We start from the raw sequence: 21,346 nt of genomic DNA, 5'->3' as shown, positions 1-21,346 counted from the left end.
TAAAACAGTAGAGTGGGAGAGATTGAGGCAGAGAAACCAAGTATGACACTTCTGAGGTAAGGAAGAGTATCAATTGCCTGAATAAGGCAGTAGGAGTAGAAATGACAAGGAGGAACAAATTCAGGAGAGATTACAAAGATAGACTTGATGAACTTGGGTAAAAGAGAAGAGTCATACATAACACCCAGATTTCTAGCCTGCATTACTGGTTAAGTGATAATGCCATTAAGGGAGACAGGGAACATGGCAGCAAGTCTTGGTGGAAGATGGTTAATATAGTTATGGCTAAGTTGAGTTCAAGGTGCTGGTGAGATATGCATATGACACTGAGCAAAATGATGGCAGTATGGATCTGGAGAGTTTAAGGATCGAGATATAGATTTGAAAGTCATTGGCCTGGGGATACTAACTGAAGTCTTAAGAGTAAATGATATTTTCTGGGAGAACTTAAAGAAAAGTGTAATTAGTGTATTCTGTAAGAACTAGAGTCTAGTACAAATCAGACTGCCTGGGATCAAATCCCAGATCTACCACTTTCTAGCTCTGTGGTCTCAGGCAAGGTACATGATCTCCCTAAGCCTCATCTCTTATTTCTTGTTCTCAACCGGGATCTGTTGACAATGTCTGGAGACATTTTTTTATTGTCACAACTGGATTTCCTGAGGGCATCTAGTGGGTAGATATGTTACAATGCCAAATATCCTACAATGCACTGGACAGGCCCTACAACAAATAATTATCTGACCCAAAATTTCAGTAGTGCTGAGTTTGAGAAAACTACTGTAAACCTTATATAAAGTAGAGATAATTGTCCCTACATCATAGAGTTGTTGTGAGGTTTCAATGAGATAATGCAGGTAAAAAACAAAACTGAAAATATTGTAAACCGTAAGAAAAATAAGTTAATCAGTTGAGTGGAGAAAGAGAGCAAAGGACACAATTTGGGTAACTGCTTCTCTTTAAAAATAAAAGAGGAAGAAGTGTGTGTGACATGCGCTGAGAAGTAACAGAGAGGAGGAGGAGAATCAGGAAAGTGAAACTTTAGGGAAAGAAGAGAGTAGTTCAGTGCAGCACCACAAGTTTCTATTTCATGGCTACAACCAGAGAAGATGGCCAGCAGGGCCATGGATCTTAGATCACTGACAATGGAACCTGGAAAGAGACCACTGGGATTAACAGTTCATAAAGTAGTGATAACTGAGGAAAAAGTTGTAATAAGTGTGAAAGTAAAATGGGAATAGAATGCCAGGTTGCAATAGGTTGAAAATTAAATGAAAAATGAAGATGAGAGATAGGAAATGCAGTTTATTCAAACTGCCTATTTAGTCACAAAGGATAGTTCTGTGTTTTAGGATTGGCGAGACTATCCTGTTTATAGATTGAAAGGAAGCAGGGCTGGCCCGGTGGCTTACTGGTTCAGTGCATGCGCTCTGCTGCTGGCGGCCCAGGTTTGGATCCTGGGCGTGCACCGACGCACCGCTTCTCCGGCCATGCTGAGGCCACGTCCCACATACAGCAACTAGAAGGATGTGCAGCTATGACATACAATTATCTACTGGGGCTTTGGGGTAAAAATAAATAAATAAAAATTTGAAAGGAAGCAAAAGTCTGAAGGTAGACAATGAAACAATAAGAAGTGTTGTAATTGATGGAGCAGGAGTCTAGAGGAGAGAGATAAAAGAGTTTGTGATCAGAAGTAATGAAGGCGGGAATTGCTTTAGAAAGAAGTTGGAGTGCTTCCTCTGGGAGCGAAATACAATGATAATGTCACTATACTTTCGGTCCAGAGAAAGATACGGAACCAAGAATTTAACTTTTTATGAACCTCTCAAAAATTACAAATGAAAGTGTTCTTAAATAGCCCAGATACACAAGAAGATGTATCTTCTAAATTATTGCTAATATTTCTTCACAAAACTTCCTGTTATAAATTGAATTATGTTCCCTAAATCCTTATGTTGAAGCCCTGACCCCCTATTTGTGACTGCACTTGGAGACAGGCCTTTACAAGGTAATCAAGTTTAAATGAGGTCACACGGGTGGGGCCCTCACCCAAAAGGACTGCTGATCTTATAATAAGAGGAAGAGACCTGTGCAGACAGAGGAAAGACCATGTGAGGACACAGTGAGAAGGGGCGTCTGTAAGTCAAGAAGAAAGCCTTCACTAGAAACCAACCCTGCTGGCACCGTAATCTTGGACACCCAGCCTCCAAAACTGTGAGAAAATAAATGTCTGTTGTTTAAGCCACCCAGTCTGTAGTATTTTGTTATGGCAGCTCTAGCAGACTAATATACTTCCTAATTGGAACTTCTGTAGATATAATGCAATAGAAGAAATAAGATGATCTGTTAAAATAAAAAGTGTTTCTCTTAAAGAATTGGATTGACCATGGAGGCAGAAGTTGGGAGAGAGCAGATATTTGATACCAAGTCCTAGCCCCACCTAATAACCAGCTGGCCTCCGCTTTCCACACTGGCAGATAAAAATGATGTGAGTAATGGTTGGGATTATGAGTGTTATGGAGTGTTATGGGAGTTAGGTTGCCTCCATTCAAATCCCAATGTTGACACTTACTAGCCATGTGACCTTGGGTAAGTTACTTGTCTTAGCCTCAGTTGCTTTACTGGTAAAACAGGAAAAATTCATGAAAAATCGTTTGCACAATTCCTAACGTGCTAGTTATTATTTTCATGTTTTGCCTGATATTTTTATTACTAGATTCTACAAGCATTAACTTGTGACATTAAAGGATATATTTATCTCTTTGCTTCTAACAGTTTTTTCTTGTTGTATTTATTTTCTTTTCCAGTCATGTAATGAAAGCAGAAATAAAAAGTCCAGTGACAGACTGATTTTTTGTAAAAATATTAAGCTAAGGACTAACCTTGTCTTTGTTTCAAAGAGTTTCAAGGCATAAATAACATAAGTATACTAAAGAGATATTTTGATAGAGATTTATTGTGTCATCTTAGCATTTCATTTTCAATTTACTTTAAAAAAAAAATCAGTGACTTTCATAGTATTTTATGTTCCCATGCCATTTTCCTTAGCCAAAGTCTTCTAGAGGCAGTTTTCAAATAGTCAACTATAAAAAAGTGGATTGTTTTAACTGATAACTGATATAATTGATACATCTACCTAAACTAAAATATATCAGCTATGGATTTTTCGTGTTTTTAATAAATGTGGCTTATTTATTTTTAGACAATTTTAATAAGAATGTTTGTCAATTATATGGATTCATAAATTTTAAATAATTTCTAAGTAGATAAGCTTGAAAAATATTCAATAGATTAAATATACACTGTTGCCATAGACTCTGCTTTGAAAATAGGAAAATCTGGAAAAACAATTGAACATTTATTTGTGTATTCTTATTAAGAAAGTGGATATCAAAATGGTCTCAGAATTGAGAATCTACTGCATTATAAGAAAAGTTAAATAATTTAATATTGATATTTTGTTTCCCTTGAGGAAAATGGATTATTTTAATGAAATTAATCGGATACATATGAAACATCATCATTGGCTTTGTCAAAACAGTGGTATTTTGGCCCAGAAAAATCAATGGCAGAAATAATAATGCATATTGTCTACTTTTGTTAGTATGTATTTGATATAGCCAGGTAAAGAGAGTTTCTTAAAATAATTGGTCAGCCGCAAAAAATCTGTTCACTACATGGACTGTCTGATTTAAGTATAGTTGGGGGTTTTTTCTCAAGGAACATGAAACTTATGAATTTGGCAGAGTATTAGGGCAATTTATACTTAGAAGCACATTTTCCTCTATAACCTAAAAGGCTAAACTATCACATTAGATTTGATTCTAATTTTTCCTGCTTTTAATTGGAAATGAAAGTTGTGCTACATTTTTAAATCTTTTCTTTCACTTTAATTGCAATTGAGATACACAGATATAAATTTCATTATAGTCTAAAATAATTACCCTTGTTTAATGTCCTATATATAATTCAATTATAAATTGCTAAGTGTTTTAAACTACTTCACTCATATTTATATCTGTGCATGTCTTCATTAGGACCCAAAATTTAGATCAGGAGTTCATTTTAACTACACTTTTGTCCTAAAAGTTCATCATATAGGTGAATGCTCAAAGAGGCACACCAGACTTTCAACTCATTTACTTTGAATTTTAAATAAAACTGTTTCAAAAAACTTAAGGGTTTGCCTGTCTTCTGGTCACACACATGGATGAATGAAGTAATGAGTATATGGATGGACTCATTCATCCATATACTCATTCATTCATTTCAAATTTCTATTATACAATGGGTAATATTCTATTTCCTAAAGAGTTATTGATGAATAAGATAGACTAGGTCCCTGGTCTCATGAAACTTAATTCTAGTGTGGGAAAGACAACAGATATGTAAACAAACAGAGTAATTTTTAGCAAGTGATAAGTGCTGGGATGAAAATAAAATGGGTTAAAGTGACGGAGAGTAACATCACTAAGGGTTTGGGGTAAAGGCTACTTTGCATTGGTTGGTCAGAGAAGACTTGTCTGAAGAGAACGCACTTGGGCTGAGACCTGAATGGCTTTAAGAAAAAGCCATGCAAAGATCTAGAGAAAGATTATTCTAGGCAGAGCACAAAGGCCCTGAGGCAGATACAAGCTTGATGTGTTCTAAGGTCAGAGGGAGTATAGTAGGATAAATCAGTCACAGAGGTTATGGAGGAGTGACGTGATCTGATTTATATTTTTAAAAGATTACACTGCCTACTGTGTAAGGACAAGAGGGGGAAGTACAGGAAAATGCAATTATAATAATTCTCAAGAGAATGGTGGCTGTGACCAAAGGGGACTAGAGAAAAGGGGATTCAGTTCAAATTACTGAAGGTAAAATTACAAAATGTAGTGTTGGATTATATACGGGAGTGGCAGGATGAGAGGAAAAGAACGATCTACAACAGGGATCTGCAAACTTTTTCTGTAAAGGGCATGATAGTAAATATTTTCAGCTTTGCAGACCATACTGTCTGTTACAACTAGTCAACTTGGCTGTTATATGTAAAAGCAGCCGTAGACAATATATAAAAGAATGAGTGTGGCTGTGTTCTAATAAAACTTTATTTACAAAAACAGATAATGGGCCAGATTTGGTCTATAGGCAGAAGTTTGCTGACCCCTGATCTAGAATAACTCCTTGAGTTATTCTGGAAAACCTTACCATGTGGAGGCTAACAGATGCTGTGAGACTCCAGCTCTCCCACATTAGTGCCGCCATCCAAGATATGATGGATAGAGACCCTGGGCCTGTTGGAGAGAAGACTTTATTATCCAGGAAAGCCCTTCCCCCCTCCCACATCCCGGGGATGTGGATGTGGATTCTTTTTCCACGTTAGCTGGAGTAAACCAGCAGGTGCCTAGATTGTGTGTTTGTTTTGACTTTCTTTACTACCTATGTATAGTAGAATTCTTAGCCAAATACAGGGTGATGGATTTGGCATATTTAGTGATTTTTATGTGTTATGCTGCCATGCATTCTATTATTTATGTAACTGTACTTTTTATAAATATTTTATATTACAGTTGTATTAGTATATTAATATTTATGATTTATAGCTATAAATTCTTTAATATGCCATTTGTTCTTTTAACTTTCCTCTGAAAATATATACAGAATTTAATGTATTTCTCTATTTCAAAAAAAAACCTACATTAAATATAGGGTAATTAAATTCCAGGACTGTGGATTCGTTTAGGTGTTATAGATATCGATGAAATAACTACTTCATTGATTTCCTCAACAAGCGTCGATTGAGTGTATTCTGTGTGCAGGCACTTTACTAGTACTAGGGGTACAGTGTCAAAAAACCTGGACCTCAAAGAGTTCAGTGTCTAGTGAAGGTGACTGACCAAAAAACTACCAGTTCCAGAACTGTGTGATATGTGCTTTGAAAAGGCAACCACGGTATCAGGTGAGATTCAGAAAGGGGCCTATAAGAGAGGGTGGGAGAGAAGTGAGTGGTCCAGGACAGCGCTTCTCCAAGGATCTGTGCTCAGGATCAGTTTTGTTTTGTTTTCATTTCTAATCCATCATAGACAGATGCTCCGGTAAAGTAAAGTACAAATGGATTACTAGAAAAATAAAACAAAAAAAGGCATAAAATAAGTACCCACTTTTAAAAAATATTAGATTGAACACACATAAAATTATATTTCAATAAAAATGTCAGGATAAAATACACTGCATAAAAAGAATTACAGAAGTTGATCACTCTGTCATTGAAAGTGTATGTGTAAGCAATAAGAAAGAATGGCTATGATGATTATTTTGCAGCCACAGGAAAACCAAAATTTATGAGTGAAATAGCAATTCTCTGTCTTAACTGCAATAGGTATACTTTTAAAGAACAGTGTGTATGTCAATATTTATTCTTAAGGTGTCAAAAGTGCCTGTTTCTTGCTTGTTAACTTTTCTGATCTAGGTTGGATTGATGGAAATACTACTTGCAGGGAATAATGTGTATCTAAGTGGTTTTATGTTTTGTTTAATACACTCAGAGTAGAGACACCAGTCTCAAAGAGGTGTCTTGTTGGAAATGGAAGAAGTGATTTGTAAAACAATTTCAACACACTCAGGATATTCATTTTTATTTTTTACCCAAAATGGAACAAGTGATGCTCTGTTTTCATTAATCCTTCATTAATAATCAGTTCTATCAATTTATCCTGCAAAGTTATGGTTAAATTTAAATTATCTTTCGGTAGAAGAAACAGATTCACCCTTTGGGTTACAATTAGCCAACCAATCTTAAAATATCACACATTTAACTTTTCCCTCCTATGTATGACTTGCATGCAATTTGTACCAAGTGTTTCTTGCCTCATGAGTTTGACAATAACTAAACAGGTCTATACCCTGTTCAAAAATACAAGTCCCCTGATCCTGCCCTTGGATGTCTCATCAGTGTCAAACCGATGTAGTAGTTTCTAAACTTCTCTACATATTTCTTTATAGACCAGTAATAGTTTACCAATCATACTTTGAGTACCATTAGTCTACAAAAGATTCCTGAGTTCAGTAATGGTTGGGTAAGGGTGAATTATGTATAGGAACCTTTTTTTTTAATCGAGGTAACATTAGTTTATAACATTATATAAATTTCAGGTGTGCATCATTATATTTTGACTTCTGTATAGACTACATCGTGTTCACCACCAAAATTCTAATTGCCATCTGTCACTGTAGACATGTGCACCTTGACATCTTTCGCCCTCCCCTACCCCTTTGTATATGGAAATCTTGTATATAACTATTTAAGATAGAATATGTACAAATTCAAAATGGTTTGGGGGAAATTCTCAAAATACTTTTTTCAAAACACAGCTTTCTCTTATTACATTCTTTATTAAGATGTAACATATTCTTAACAGTTAAAGATTAACAATCAAAAAGAGTCAAAACTAAAACTTTAAGCCAGAAACTATTGCAAATGCTTCAACATAAAATTGTTAGATAAGTAAATAAACAAATAAGATTGAGAAATTTAGTCAGTCTATACAGGATATTTCTACGTAATCAAGCATGTCCTACACTGGTTTTTTTCCTTCATTTAACCCTTCAGTTGGTTATTGTATAAGCACAAACATAGCCTTAAGGCAAATAGGAACTAAAACAATACAATTCCAACTTTGAAATAACATTGAAAAGTATCTAGAAGTATACACGCCAAAATATTAATGTTTGGCTCTGGGCTATGGAATTATAAGTAATCTTTTATTCCTTGGAGTTTTTTGTTGCCTTCCAGAATTTCAACATATTACCATTGGGATCAGAAAAAAAAGTCTTAAAATTCAAAACTAGACCATATCATTTGACTAATATAATAAGCCTAGTCAACTCAACAAGGCTCTGCCCTGGAGAAGACTAATTATGTAGACACATTAGACATGAAAACTTGATTAATACTATATGGATTTTTGTTCCTCAAAAATTATGGTAAATGAAATGGGAGAGTTCCTGAAATCAGTTCTTAACTTTTGATTTGTTTGGTCACTAGGCCAATTTGAATCATTATATTCAAATTTTGATTCTTTTAAAGCATATAATTATAATCAGGAAATGATTTAAATTAAATGTGTGTTATTTGTAATCAATTTTCCCTAATGAATAATCCTCGTGATAGATGTGGGATGATTGTTACAAAGGAAAGACAGAGACAAACAAACGTCTAACACTTTGGTCTGTATAATTTTCTCTTGCAAATATAAACATATATGCAGAATAAAAAAATACAGATAGGAAAACTATTTGCTCATAAAAGTGTCATTGCTTTCTCAGATATTACTATCATATATAGTTTAAGTAGATGCCATTCTTTTTACAGACACAAGAGCCTTCCTTCTGGTAAGCATTCAACCACTTTTCACCTTCCACCTTGTGTTATATTTGTTTCTTATCTCTAATATAAGGCTGTAGATTCCTTAAGGGTGTATTTTATTCTTGTTTCATAAGCCACAGTAGTTTGAGTCATTCCTTATAGATAATAGGCATTGCATAAATACATATATGTGTCTGAATGGATGGATGGATGGGTGGATGGATGGATAATTGGAAGGATATGGATGTTGGTTGGTTTTATCGTATTTGGGGCTCCTTTTCCCTCTAAAGAAACATATGTTCATATGGTACTTGATCATATAAACCACTAATAATTATGCCTGTGCTAGTTATAAATAAAACAAACAAAAAATAACAAACAAGAGCCTTTACCTGAAGCCACAAAGTGAATTAACAGATTTTCTTGATAAAAGTACCAAAATAATGAAGGATGGCTCTAAAATCTTGAAGTTAGTTAAGTAACAAGTGTCCCAACTAATCTGGGACACTTTCTGTTTTTTTAATAAATATATTTTTAAAGGATTTAGCCAAGAATCAGGTTAAGAAAGTCTAATGGGCTATAATCATATACACATGTCAAATTAAGAGAGCTTTGTCAAGAGTTCAGATAATGCTTGACAAACCTTTTGCTTAGCCCTATTGAAATATTTGCAATAGTTTCTAGTTTAAGATTTTACTTTTGACTCATTTTGACTTATAATCTTTAACTGTTAAGAAAAGATTACCATAGGGGCTGGTCCCATGGCATAATAGTTATGTTTGGCAGGCTCCGCTTCGTCGGCCCGAGTTTGCAGGTTCGGACCCTGGGCATGGACCTACACCACTCATCAAGCCATGCTGTGGCAGCGACCCACATAAAGGAAGATTGGCACAGATGTTAGCTCAGGGCCAATCTTCCTCAAGCAAACAGAGGAGGATTGGCAACAGATGTTAGCTCAGGGCCAATCTTCCTCACCAAAAAAAAAAAAAAAAGAATAGTTTACCATCTTAAGGATAATCAAGAAAAAAAAGCTGTTATAAATAAGTTTTGATATTTTCTCCAACCCTATTTTGAATTTGAAAAGATTCTATTTTAAACATTTTTATACAAGATTTCTAAACAATATAGCGGAATAGAGAATAGGAGATCATGAAGACTAAATCGACTAATATATATTATTGAATACATACATGATTTGTGAATATAAGAAGTATTTTGTAAACTATAAAGTGAAATATAAATGGTGTTATTTTTTAGCAGCATGATAATGCTGATCTCTGATATTTGGACTGCCTTTATAATAATATAATAGCCCTTTTCTCTCTGGATGAAATCTCATCATATCACAACCAAAGAACAAAATTATACACTTTTTAGACATACCACTGAGTAATCAGCTCCCTTCAGAAGGATGTTTTGGCTTAATAGTGAAAACATCTTAATAACTGAAATTATTACCCACTGAGTTACTGTCACCATAGTGTTCTAAAACAGACAAATTTCCTAGAATGAGAAACACAGCCTTTTAACTGATATTTCTTAGGGAAAATTTCTATGACTATCATTCTTGATGTAAAAAGATCGTCATTTCCCCTCTCTCCTTCTCTCCTTTTTTCCTTCCTCCCTTCCTTCCTTCCTCCCTCCATCCATCCTTCTCACCTTCCTTCATTACTTCTTCCTTCCTCTTTCTTTGCCACACCTCCCTTGCAAGTATGTTTAAACTGTCAGCATTAAACATAAGAGGGATTTTTCCATTTGCTATCTTTCTACCTCTATGTACTCAACAAACAACATTTTATCCACCTCCTTAAAAAATTATGTCAAAACTTGTTAAAATTGGATTTCACATCCCAAGAAAAGTAACAGGAATGTGCCTCATACTTAGTGTGCGTGCAATAAGGTTTGCTGTTGAAATGCCCTAAAGTCTTTTGTTCATTAATGTCTCCTTCATTTATTCCAAAATTATGTCTACAGTATATGTGAAATTGGCTATTTTATTTTATAGTGCTAAAATATAACTCATATGTGAATTGTGAGTTTGTTTAAAAAGAGCATTTAATGATTTTCCTCTAGTCTCATATTTATTATAACTGATAAATAATATTTTATGGCTTCTACTCATTCAGCTGTTAAAGTTTTCAAAACATTTCATTATAATCCCTTTCTGAATAGAAGAAAAACAAAAATCGTCTCCTTTAGTAGTCAGAAATATCATAGAACCTAAGTAAGTAATTAAAAAGGCATCGTAATTAAAAAGGCATCTGATAGCTATAGTAATACTTTTCTAAATGTCTGATGAGGGTCCACACAGATGGCAGGTGTTCCTACAGAGGATCTGTGAGAGGGAAAAATGAAACACTAATTAGTTCGTACTTTCTCCAGGAATGATAAATTCTGTAACACCATCAAAATTATGCTTATCAAGATGTCTTAAATTATTCACTGATCAGTGCAGGGATGCACAGACCAAGTCATTTGGAACTTATTAATAATGCTCGAAAATTTTACATTTTCTTAAACTTCTAGTTAAGTATTGTGGTTGACATTCTTTGAAGAGACTTAGAATATTAGCAGGATGCATTTTTTTCATGTTTTAAAAAATGTTATTTGGCCAGGATTGCTTTCCAAATAAAGATTATTTACAAAGAACATATGGTTCCAATTCCAAAGCCAAGAATATAGTCTTGGATATTTTTATTTTGAAAAGAAATTCCATATGTTTAATCTATAATCAAGAGTACAAATATAAATGTTTTTATACATAGTTACCACACCCACTACTTCATCTGTGTATGTATGTGAGTGTGTATGTGTGTTGGTGTCTCTGTGTGTGTAGATGCATAAGTAGATATTCTATGATGTGTGTACATGTAATGACCTATTATTTGGCTGTGAAAATATTACTTATGGAGTTTTTAAAAATAAAAGTATACACTTATGCTATAATATTAAGTTAAAAATCAAGATATTAAATTGTATTAAATCATAGCTACTTTATGATTACAACTCTATAAACAAGAATGACAGCAATAAAGCTATGCAGAAAAAAAGTAAAAAGAAATACATACAGATGTTCCCATTAATTATTTGTGGTTAGAGAGCTATAAGTGATTTCTTAATTTCTTCTCGCAGTTTTTAAAAATTTTCCATGATCAAAATTGATTACATTTTAAATGAAAAGAGTTTTCCTCAGTTAGAGGGAATTTATTTCAAAAATAATTTTCTATCATATCAAGATAAGAACCTTTTGTAAGTACATATCATTTCCTTAATTTTTTTATCGAGAAGTAAAAAAATTAATAAATATTGGATCATTAGCACCATATAGAAAATTCATATTTTAAATCAAGGACACTTAAGTTATGTAAAAAAGTCATACTTCAAATACTTCCTTTGTTCATCCTGTTTAAATGTGATACTTGTCATTGGCTATGACTAAGATATAACAAAAATGGATATAAAAAGCTCGTTAACAGGTCTAAATGTGTTTTTTTCCCAATCAGGCTCAACTTACTTTTAAACTCATTCCTGTGATAAGATGACTTCTACTTTTAAAACTCTGTATAGCTTCGCCAGATGTAGTCTTTTCCGTTTGTATACTTTGCTAATAGAAATTTCAAACTGTATTTTCAAAAAGTGATCTGCATAGTTTTAAGTGAGCCTAGTGGGATGAACAGATTTTCTTAAATTAAAAAGTCTTCATCATCAAATTTGTCATCTGCTCACTAATTCTTTGAAGATACACTAACTTGCTTAAGATGTCTTTAGCTCAAATAGATACTAAGAAAGAGATAGGAATTTTTTTTTAATAATTTGAGCTCAAAATTACTATGAGTTTTAAATGTCTAAGAACACAATTTCTTAATATATCTGAATGTATTTGAAAAGTTAAGTTTTAGTGGTTTGCTCTCGTGTTTTACCACATAATGCTCTTTGGTTCCTATCTGTCAATGCCTTGGCACAATGTTGTGGACTTGGTTGTATTAAATATATCTAAATATTGTAAAGGACGGAGTGGGTATTAGGGAATGTGGATTATAATCTTGGATGTGCTGCTAAATTGCAGTCAACTTGTAACTTAAACTCTCCGTGCTTAAATTTCATATTATCTATAAAAACAGAAAATCAACCAGATACTATCAATTTTTTCATAGTAAAAGAAATATTTTACTTTACAATGTAAACCCATCTAGCCTTAGGGAGTTTCTCTAAAAGCAGACTTGCTCTAAGTAATGACCAACACATTCTATGGAAATGTGGGAAAACTTACCATATAAAGGACAATGGCAAAAATCATATTTGAACATTATTCTCAACCATGAGAATTATATTTATCATTTACTTTATCATTAAGTATATATTTTTGAAAATTTTATAAGGACTGCTGCCTATTGCTCATTCATTCAGCAGTCATTCGTTTGATGTTCATTAATACAACTCATTACAGAAAACTTTACACTCTAGAATACGATTCTTGATTCCTTGGCCTTCTGTCTAGTCATTTTCTTTTGATCCCTTTTTGTGTTAGAAATACTTAGCATGTTTAGCCCAGAATTCTAGTTACCCTGTCCTCCAGGTGGGATCATTACTCAAGGGCCTGGAATGATAGCTGCTCCGTCCCACTTTCAGCCAGCTCCCAAGCAGAGTTCTTCTTTATAAGTTTTCAAAAAAAAAAAAAAGGTGTATGTGAAAGTGATTAAGCAACATTTAAATTTAAATTAGCAAACATCCTATATGTTTCAGGACATGAGCATGCGTATTTTGTTGTTTAATACTCACAACACACAAAGCCATTTGCATGTGTTCAGATTATAGAGGTTTAAAATTAAAATGTAATTTCTTACAGCACTTTAAAATTCTCCATCCACATATCAGATATTGCTAGAGATTTGCTTATTATCTTCAAGGCATAGTGATTTGGATAGGAGCCACAGGATAGGTTTTAAAAGTATGAAGGAGAATGATCGCCTCCTTCCGTATCAGTCTTCACACTTACTGGCTGTATGACTTTAGGTCAGTTTCTTAACTATGCCTTAGTATCCTCATCTATAAAATGTAAATACTACTAAGTCATAGGATCACTGTAAAAAATATTTGTTATTACATGTAAAGTATTTGTCACTACATGTAAAGCACATAGAACAAGGCCTGGCATATAAGCATCACATAAGTGAGGGCTCTAATTATTATGTGAATACCCAGACTTCTGAATATATACTTTCCTTTTGTTCTTTTGTTCAGTCTTGTTCAGTGGTTGCCAAAATGTAGTACATGTAAGAGTTACTGTATCTCGTTGCATTCAGTAATTTTCAGGTGTGATTCTTATATGTGTATTTGTATGTGTGTATATTCATTTTGTGTTGACTCTAATTTATATTATAGATATATAATAGATGAGACTTCACTATATAAAGTAGGTCTGAGCACAGTTCTAGGTACGTAATAGGATATTGAATAGATTGGGTTTAAACAGTTGCATTATTCTTCTTGATTCATGCTGAAGTCAGTTTCTTTTTCCCTCCAAGATGAGTTGATTTTTCTATAATTCTCTCTTCTGGTTTTTCTGTCTTTGGCATATTTATTTTGCCTTTGAAGATTAGTTTATTATTTTTGTTAAGTGGAAATAATGATGCTTATCTTTTACAGTTTGAGAATTAGAATTAATATGTTCATAACAATTAAAAGAACAGTGCATACAGTAGGCATTCCATAGTTGGTAGATTTTGTCGTTATTTCACTATTATAATTGACTTGTTAACTTTGTGATGTATATCATTATGTGTATCACAGACTTTATTCCACCCAATTCTTTGAATATCTGCTTTTGCCAGATATGGTTCTAGGTATTGGGAACTATAGAGGTAAATAAGATTAAAGAGGTCTCTCTTTTCAGAGTTTATATCATTATCTGATATGTTTCTTAATAATATATCTAGATTAAGTGATTGATTTTTATTTAGATCCTTTTAGATTGTTTCAATAGATCATTGATTAGGCTGTCATTGTCACAACTTTCTGAAGGATTTATTCTAATGACTGCTCTTCCTCTGACAGCTCTTTCAAGCATTTGATTGGGGGATTGGATGATGTTTCTAACAAAGCGTATGAGGATGCGGAAGCTAAAGCAAAGTAAGTGACATTTTTTTCTTTGAGCTTAATCTTGATTTTTAAAAATTGGTTTTAAATAGAAATAAGAGCAAATATTTGGTTGGACTTAACGAAGCCCAACACTCTGACTGGAAGAAACTAATTATTTAAGAGGAAAAAGAAGCAAACTATTCAAGGTAATTGTTACATAGTATGCTTACTTAGTAACTATGTATCTTAAACATGAAACCTTAATTTTATAAGGAAAACCGTCTCAACAAGGGAAAATGGTTAGTTTAAAATCCAATATAACAATTGAATGTAAACATATTATTTCTCCCACTGAATATGCTTTCTGAATGAATGGTAGTTGTGTTCCATAGTTGTTTGTGAAATTGTAGAAAAAATAATAAGAAATATTTCCCTGTATGAATACTTTGTTGCTTTACATTGAATTTCAATGACACTAAATTGTCAGAATGATATGAGATAGTAAAAATCCCATTAATCATCATTTTTGTACAACAAAATACAATTTTATCTACAAGAATAATTTACTTTAAAAGGTTTAATTTTTTTGACAAAGATTTGAGTATTTTTTGAAGTAATTTGAGATTGGCTTTTTCTGCAAAATTTTTAGGGTACTTTAAAAATAATATAATCTATATAATCCTTCCTTCTTTCCCCTAATGCAATAATTTAAGTAAAAACAATTTAGTATTTGCAATCATAGAGGATCCCTGAAAGATTAAATTGACAAAATTTATTGGTAAATAGGTAATTCAGGGCCAGAATTTGATTGGTTGGTTTTATAGTAAGCTAAAAAGCGAAGGAAATAAATAATTTCTTTTGCCTTGAGAACCTATGAAGATTAAACATTTGGTCTAGAACTAAAAAATTAGAGACTATAATTCATGTTGACCTGGTAAAATTCCATTATTTTCAAAGCTGTATAAATATATTCAGAATGTCATCTTTATATAGTATGCTTTTGTTCCCTCTGCTCTTTGGAGGGACAGACTTACATCCTGAGGTCAAATGTCAGCAGTGCCTCTGCCAAGATTTGCTCAGGAAATTACACTGGCCTGTTGTAATACCAAACTCCACACACTCATCGATATTGCCTATACCGTGGGTTATTGTCATTAATTTTTCTGGTTTTCTACAATAGGTTAAAACGTACATTAATGCTAAATTATACTTTCGTTTCTGGTATTAGCACCAATCCCACTGAGATGGCAGAGAGGGACATTTAAGGTACCTTAGCTTTAAAAGTTATAAAACTCCCTTTGTTATCATTTGACTTTATTTGTGGAAGGGCATTTTCTTGCTATATAAAAACTAGTATTTATAATTTGTTAGCATATTTTTTCTTAAATATATATATTAAATTAAGATTACCATGGGTCATTTTATACATATACATATTATATGTAATTTTTCAAATTCATCTAAAATCCTCCTGAGCAACTATCTAAAGATTCTTCGAGTTACCAGAAAAAGTCAAAGGTCTTTTAAACTAATGTATTCTGTGATCTATTTCTGTTACCCTGTTAAACTTGAGACAAATTCTCTAATGAAAGTTTTTGCATAACTCCCATTTACTCTACCCAAAGTTGAGGCCTGTCATAGGCTTAAAATTGATGAGTGATGGGAAAGTGATGTGAATTAGTCATATCCCTCTCAATGTACTATTGGCTTTGTGAAAATAACTGAGTGTACCTCATGAATTCTAGTCATTCATGGGTTCACTTGCATGTGCTTCAACTAAAGGTAGTAAGAAAGCAAATACTCTGACGGTCAGATTCAGACAGTTAGGAGGTAAGTATGGCAACATTTCTTCATATTAGAAGAGAATCATTCAGTATGAAAATTATGACCCTGAAGGAGGGCCAGATACCTCGGGTTCTGCTCCTGGCTTTGTCATTCTCAGCCAAGTGATCTTGGTCATGACTCTTAACACCTGTCTCTCAATCTCATTATCTTACCTTTAAAATCGTATTTTTGAGACTTAATTGATGGGAATATATAAAAAGACTGCAAGTTATATAAAGGGCTGTAAAAGTGAATGATATTGTTCCTAGAAGTAATCATTGGAATTGTACCCCAATGCATTTGATATATGGTTGGATTTACAATTATTGCATATCTATTGTGTAAAACTAATCTTACCTGGGCAAGAAATCTCTAATCTCATGTATGCAAAATACTCCCACTTTGGTAGCATATCATGAAATTAAACCTAGCCTGGAAAAATACATAAATATCATTTTTATAAAAATGGTAACATTTAGTTAAAAAAAAAGTTCAATTATGATTAAAGAACAAAGAAGGGCAATGAAATGACTGCCTATGTCTAGTGGTTCAGATTATTGTTATTTCAACCATAAATTTGGTAGATTATAAATTAGCCATTATATTTATACTTGAATATAAATCAGCTGGGACAGATTAGTTTGAATTTTTCTGTGTAATTATTACTAAATCCAAATGACTGCATAGCCCACATTCCTTAATATTGATTGTTATTTAGAAAATGAAAATAGCTTGATGAAAACAAGTCCAAAACCATTGATCCAAATTCTAGAGAGATTTATAATGTAACTTTTATTCCTCAAAATAACCAAATAAATAAATGCTGGATGACGTGTTGTTATACCTTTTACACTGTTAGCATTTTATAGCTTTCTAATAAATAATTAATATCTGAAGATTTCAGAAGTTGAAGCATCTTTTTAATTAGGTGTCTTATCACTCAGAGAAGGCAAACTGTGAATTATTCCCCAGGGAGAGCTTTTTAGTTGAACTAATGAGTTTAAACATCTATTTGTGTTAGCATTGTTGTCTCTCTCTATTGGATTTCTTTCCCTTAAGTACATTGTGCCTTCGCTTTGTATTTAAGAAACTTATAATGTTTGCTAGCATTGCAGGGACTAAAAACAGGCTCTAATTGGCCTAAATTCCCAATTGGATAATTCTGTTAATGCCTCTTAATTTCTATATAGATCACAAAATCTGTACCCTTTAAAACTGAGGTGTTGATTTGGCTCCACTGTGTAAGCTTTAATTTTTTAAGTGGATTTTGCAAAATCCACTGACGATAAGATTAGTATTTCTTAAAACCCAACTAAAATGATCATATTACTTATCCATGTGAAATTATTGTTGGTATTGTTGCATTGGCAACAATTTGGGTAAAATTGGGTATTTGGGTAAAAAGAGAAAAAAGTAGGACTGACTATAAAGATTGATTCAGTTGAGACATTTAGAGACTCAATTGTGAGCAACTCATTAGCTGTTTGCATAATCTGGTTCAGTGGCAGAATGATTCCACAAAATATACAGACCATCTCTTTCAGAAAAAAAATCATAGCAGGTATTTGGCTTGGCTGGCTGGTCCAGAAACATTGGCTTGAAAGAAATATCCCAGCGAAATGGTTCTCAAAGCTCCTCTTTTGCAGGCTATGTGCTCTCAGCCTGTATCATGAGATATATTTCCTATGAAGAAAATTATTCTTGACAGAAACTTTACCTTTATGGCATGTTTAAGCTTCTCTTGATTGCTGTTAATTATCCACTGAGGGCTTCTCTTTTTAAAATTTGAAGTTATAATCACAAAGACATTAGAAGAGATAATATCAGATCAAAGTTAAAGATCATTAAACCTTATTTAGAACAGAAAGTAGCATGTGTGATGAAAGGTACACATTGTTTTCCTTTGAGAATATGTGTTCATTCATTTAATAAACATTTAGAAATTTACTTATGATGAGTCAGGCATAGTGCTTTACAATGTGCATACCACATGAAAACGTATTTTCTAATACTGAGGATCTTGCAGCTTAGTGGGGAGACTGATGTGTAACTCGGTTATTTTCACTTTTCAGTTCTAAGAATAAGTGATGATACTTATTGTGATATATCACTGTTTGGGTAGGGAGACCTATCTCCATATTTACACCTTGTCTTATAAAAAACAACCATACAGAAATATCAAATAGAAAAAGTCAATGTTTTATTTCCTTATAAGTATTTCTGATATAGGAATACAGACTATTTCTTAAATGAAATATTTCCGAGTTATGCTATCATTGATATACTAATTGCTGAATACTGTACTCAGCAGTTACAGGAAAAACAGCTTTTTCTGAATAAAAAGGCTATATACTGCAACTTAGCTTGTTAATTGTAATACTTGATCATAAAAATCTTTCATATAAAAGTTGCACTCTAATAAGGTGATTTATGTATACCACAGCTATATTCCCAGATTATGGTCATACAGAGGGGAATATTAAACAGTCAGTGTTTTATTTATAGTGATGTCTACTTTTTATTAAAATATGTATTTTCACTTTAATAGAAATAATATAGCAAGATAGATAAAGAAAAGAAAAATCACAGTGTAAATTAATCAAGCACAACTGCTATGACATATCTCTGTGTTTTATAGTTATACTTACAGTGCATTTACAACTTTATATCCTGCTTTTTTTTCCATTTAGCATCCATCATATTGTAAACATTTATAATACTATTATATATATTTCATCAACATCATTTTGATGGTGGCCTGATAAAACAATGAATGGACACCTAGTGTTTTAGACTGATTCAAGTTGTACCCCTGTTGATTCAATTCATTGTGCTTTTGAAGATAAGATCTCAATCACTTCTTTAAAAAACAACAGCACGAAACATCAAAAAACACCTTCAAATTGGTCCCATCTAGCAGTACTTTCCAAACTATTTTATGTCATGTCACTCATAGAAAATGGGTACAGCATATTGTACCAACTGGTTCAGCTGCCTTAGGCTCTGTCCTGCTGTTCTGAAGGCTGAAGGGATCCATTTTTAAGCCCTCCAGTTGGGAAGCTCTGGCAGCTATATGAATATAGATTCATAAATGCATTTATTTATGATGTAAGTCGATGATTCTCACTATTGTTCTCTTGAACTCTTGAAAGAGTGAGGAACTCTTTCTCATGGCAAAATCTATGTAAACCTCCAAATAAGTACAGTTGTATTTTTTAATCTACAATGTCACTTGGTATGAATATAGATTTAAAGGCTTTCTGTAATGACTAGCAGCCCCTCATGCACCAGCATCACCCATGTTCGTTCACTTCATTATATGTATTCATTTATTCATTTATGTTGTGTGCCTACAAAATGCTAATATAAAGCAGTGAGTAAGATAGACATGCTCCTTGCCTTCATGGTGCTTATGGTCCAGTGGAGGAGAGAGACACACATTAATCATTCTGGGAGGGCTTCCCTGAGGAAGTGACATTTTAACTAGATTTGAGCTGAATTTTGAAGAATTAACTGGTATTGGCTAGGAGAGAATTAGTTGGTATTAGTTGGACGAGGAAGTGTGGAGAGCATTCCAGACAGAGAAACAGCATGCACAAAGCCCCCAAGGTAGGAAACAACATTACATATTCAAGGAACCAAAGTAGCAATGTGGCTGGAACCTAGAATGTAAAAGACAGAGATCAGAAAGAAGAGAATGGCAGAGGCCAAATGTTGTACGACTTTGTAGGCCATGTTAAGGATTTAGGGAAATCACCTCAGGCTTGTAAGTTAGAGAATGGGATAAGATGGTTTATGTTATAATTGGGTGCTCTTTCCTCTGTGATTGGAGGACAATCTCTCCTCTGTGATTTGTCCTCCTGAAAGCAGGAGAACGAGCAGAATATTTTTGCAGGTAAAAGCTGATGGTAAACAGGACTAGAATGAGGGCAGTGTGAGTAGAGAAAAGCATTTGAGAGATATCTAGGTGGCAAAGCCAATAGGTCTTCTTAAGGAAATAGATATTCATGATGAAGGGAAGAAAATTCAAAGAAGATGCAAAAAGTTTTGGTCTGGAAATCAGAGGAAAGCAATGGCATTCCCTCAAATAGGGAAAGATTATATGGTTGCCAGGTTTGGAGAGTGGGGTGATCATGAATGGATTTTTGGACGGGATAAATATGAACTGCCTTTGAGACATGGTTAGGCAAGTCTGGAGCTCAGAGAAGAGGTGGATGATATTCATCTGAGAATAATGAACATTTAGATGGTAGAAGGTAATTAAAGATGTGGTTGAGACAGAAAGAGAATGAGAGGAGAATGGCACTGAGGATTGATTGTTGAGGAACTTTAACATATAAAAATCAGAGAAAGAAGGATTTCTCTCTCTCTCTCTCACACACACACACACACACACACACACATACACACATACACACAAAGACTGAAAAGGAGAGATAAGAGGTAGAAGGAAAACCACATACATCAGAGAAGACAAGAACAGTATGTTTCCAGAATGGGGGAGAAGACAATGATATTATATGTTGTTGAGAGTTCTAGTGTGTTAGTTAACAAATGCTGATTGGATTTACCAAACCACAGTTCGTTTTCATCGTAGAATGGAGTGATAAGGATTGAGTCCCCTAACATGGACTGAAAATGAATCTGATTTGAAGAAACATGAGTCAGCTTATACGAAATTATAAGAAATTTCAAATAAAATAGCCAGAAATGTGTAATGGAGATTATGGATCTTCAATATTGAGAGAGAAGGGAGCATGTTAAGTCCAGTAGAGAAGGAGAGAGTATAAGACTGAGAGAGTCTAAGATAAAGCAAGAGAGTCTCGGGTCCTTTTAACTTTCATAGATGAAGACACACCTCTTCAAGGAAAAGTCAGACCATCTCCACGGGTAAGGTTTATAACACTTTATGATGTGATTTCTTAGTCAGGAAGGTTTTCATTTTTCTGTCTTACATTAGGTAATATTCTTTTAGGTTTAAATGTTGTCCTCTCTCTAAAGAATCTGTAAAAATTAAAAATTCTCCTAAGAGGAATTAAAATTTTTTCCCTAACATCATAGCATAAATTTGCACATAAGCTCTTTTTCCTCCAG

General features: G+C 33.4%; 1 protein-coding gene across 2 annotated transcripts in view; it reads left to right on the top strand.

Annotated features, from left to right (window-relative positions):
* PRKG1 (protein kinase cGMP-dependent 1) overlaps positions 1 to 21,346 on the top strand; it is a 1,223,752-nt gene that overhangs the window by 1,088,423 nt on the left and 113,983 nt on the right. For both annotated transcript variants that reach the window (XM_004440002.3, XM_004440001.3), the window contains exon 9: positions 14,405 to 14,479. In XM_004440002.3, the coding sequence (XP_004440059.2) occupies positions 14,405 to 14,479 (75 nt within the window). The remainder of the gene's footprint in view (positions 1 to 14,404; positions 14,480 to 21,346) is intronic.

Source organism: Ceratotherium simum, chromosome 6 (assembly GCF_057802395.1).
Source record: "Ceratotherium simum simum isolate JZ-2026a chromosome 6, ASM5780239v1, whole genome shotgun sequence".
NCBI classification, from domain to species: Eukaryota; Metazoa; Chordata; class Mammalia; order Perissodactyla; family Rhinocerotidae; genus Ceratotherium; species Ceratotherium simum.
The sequence above is the reverse complement of the archived record's forward strand: the minus strand, read 5'-3'. Positions and strand labels throughout refer to the sequence as shown.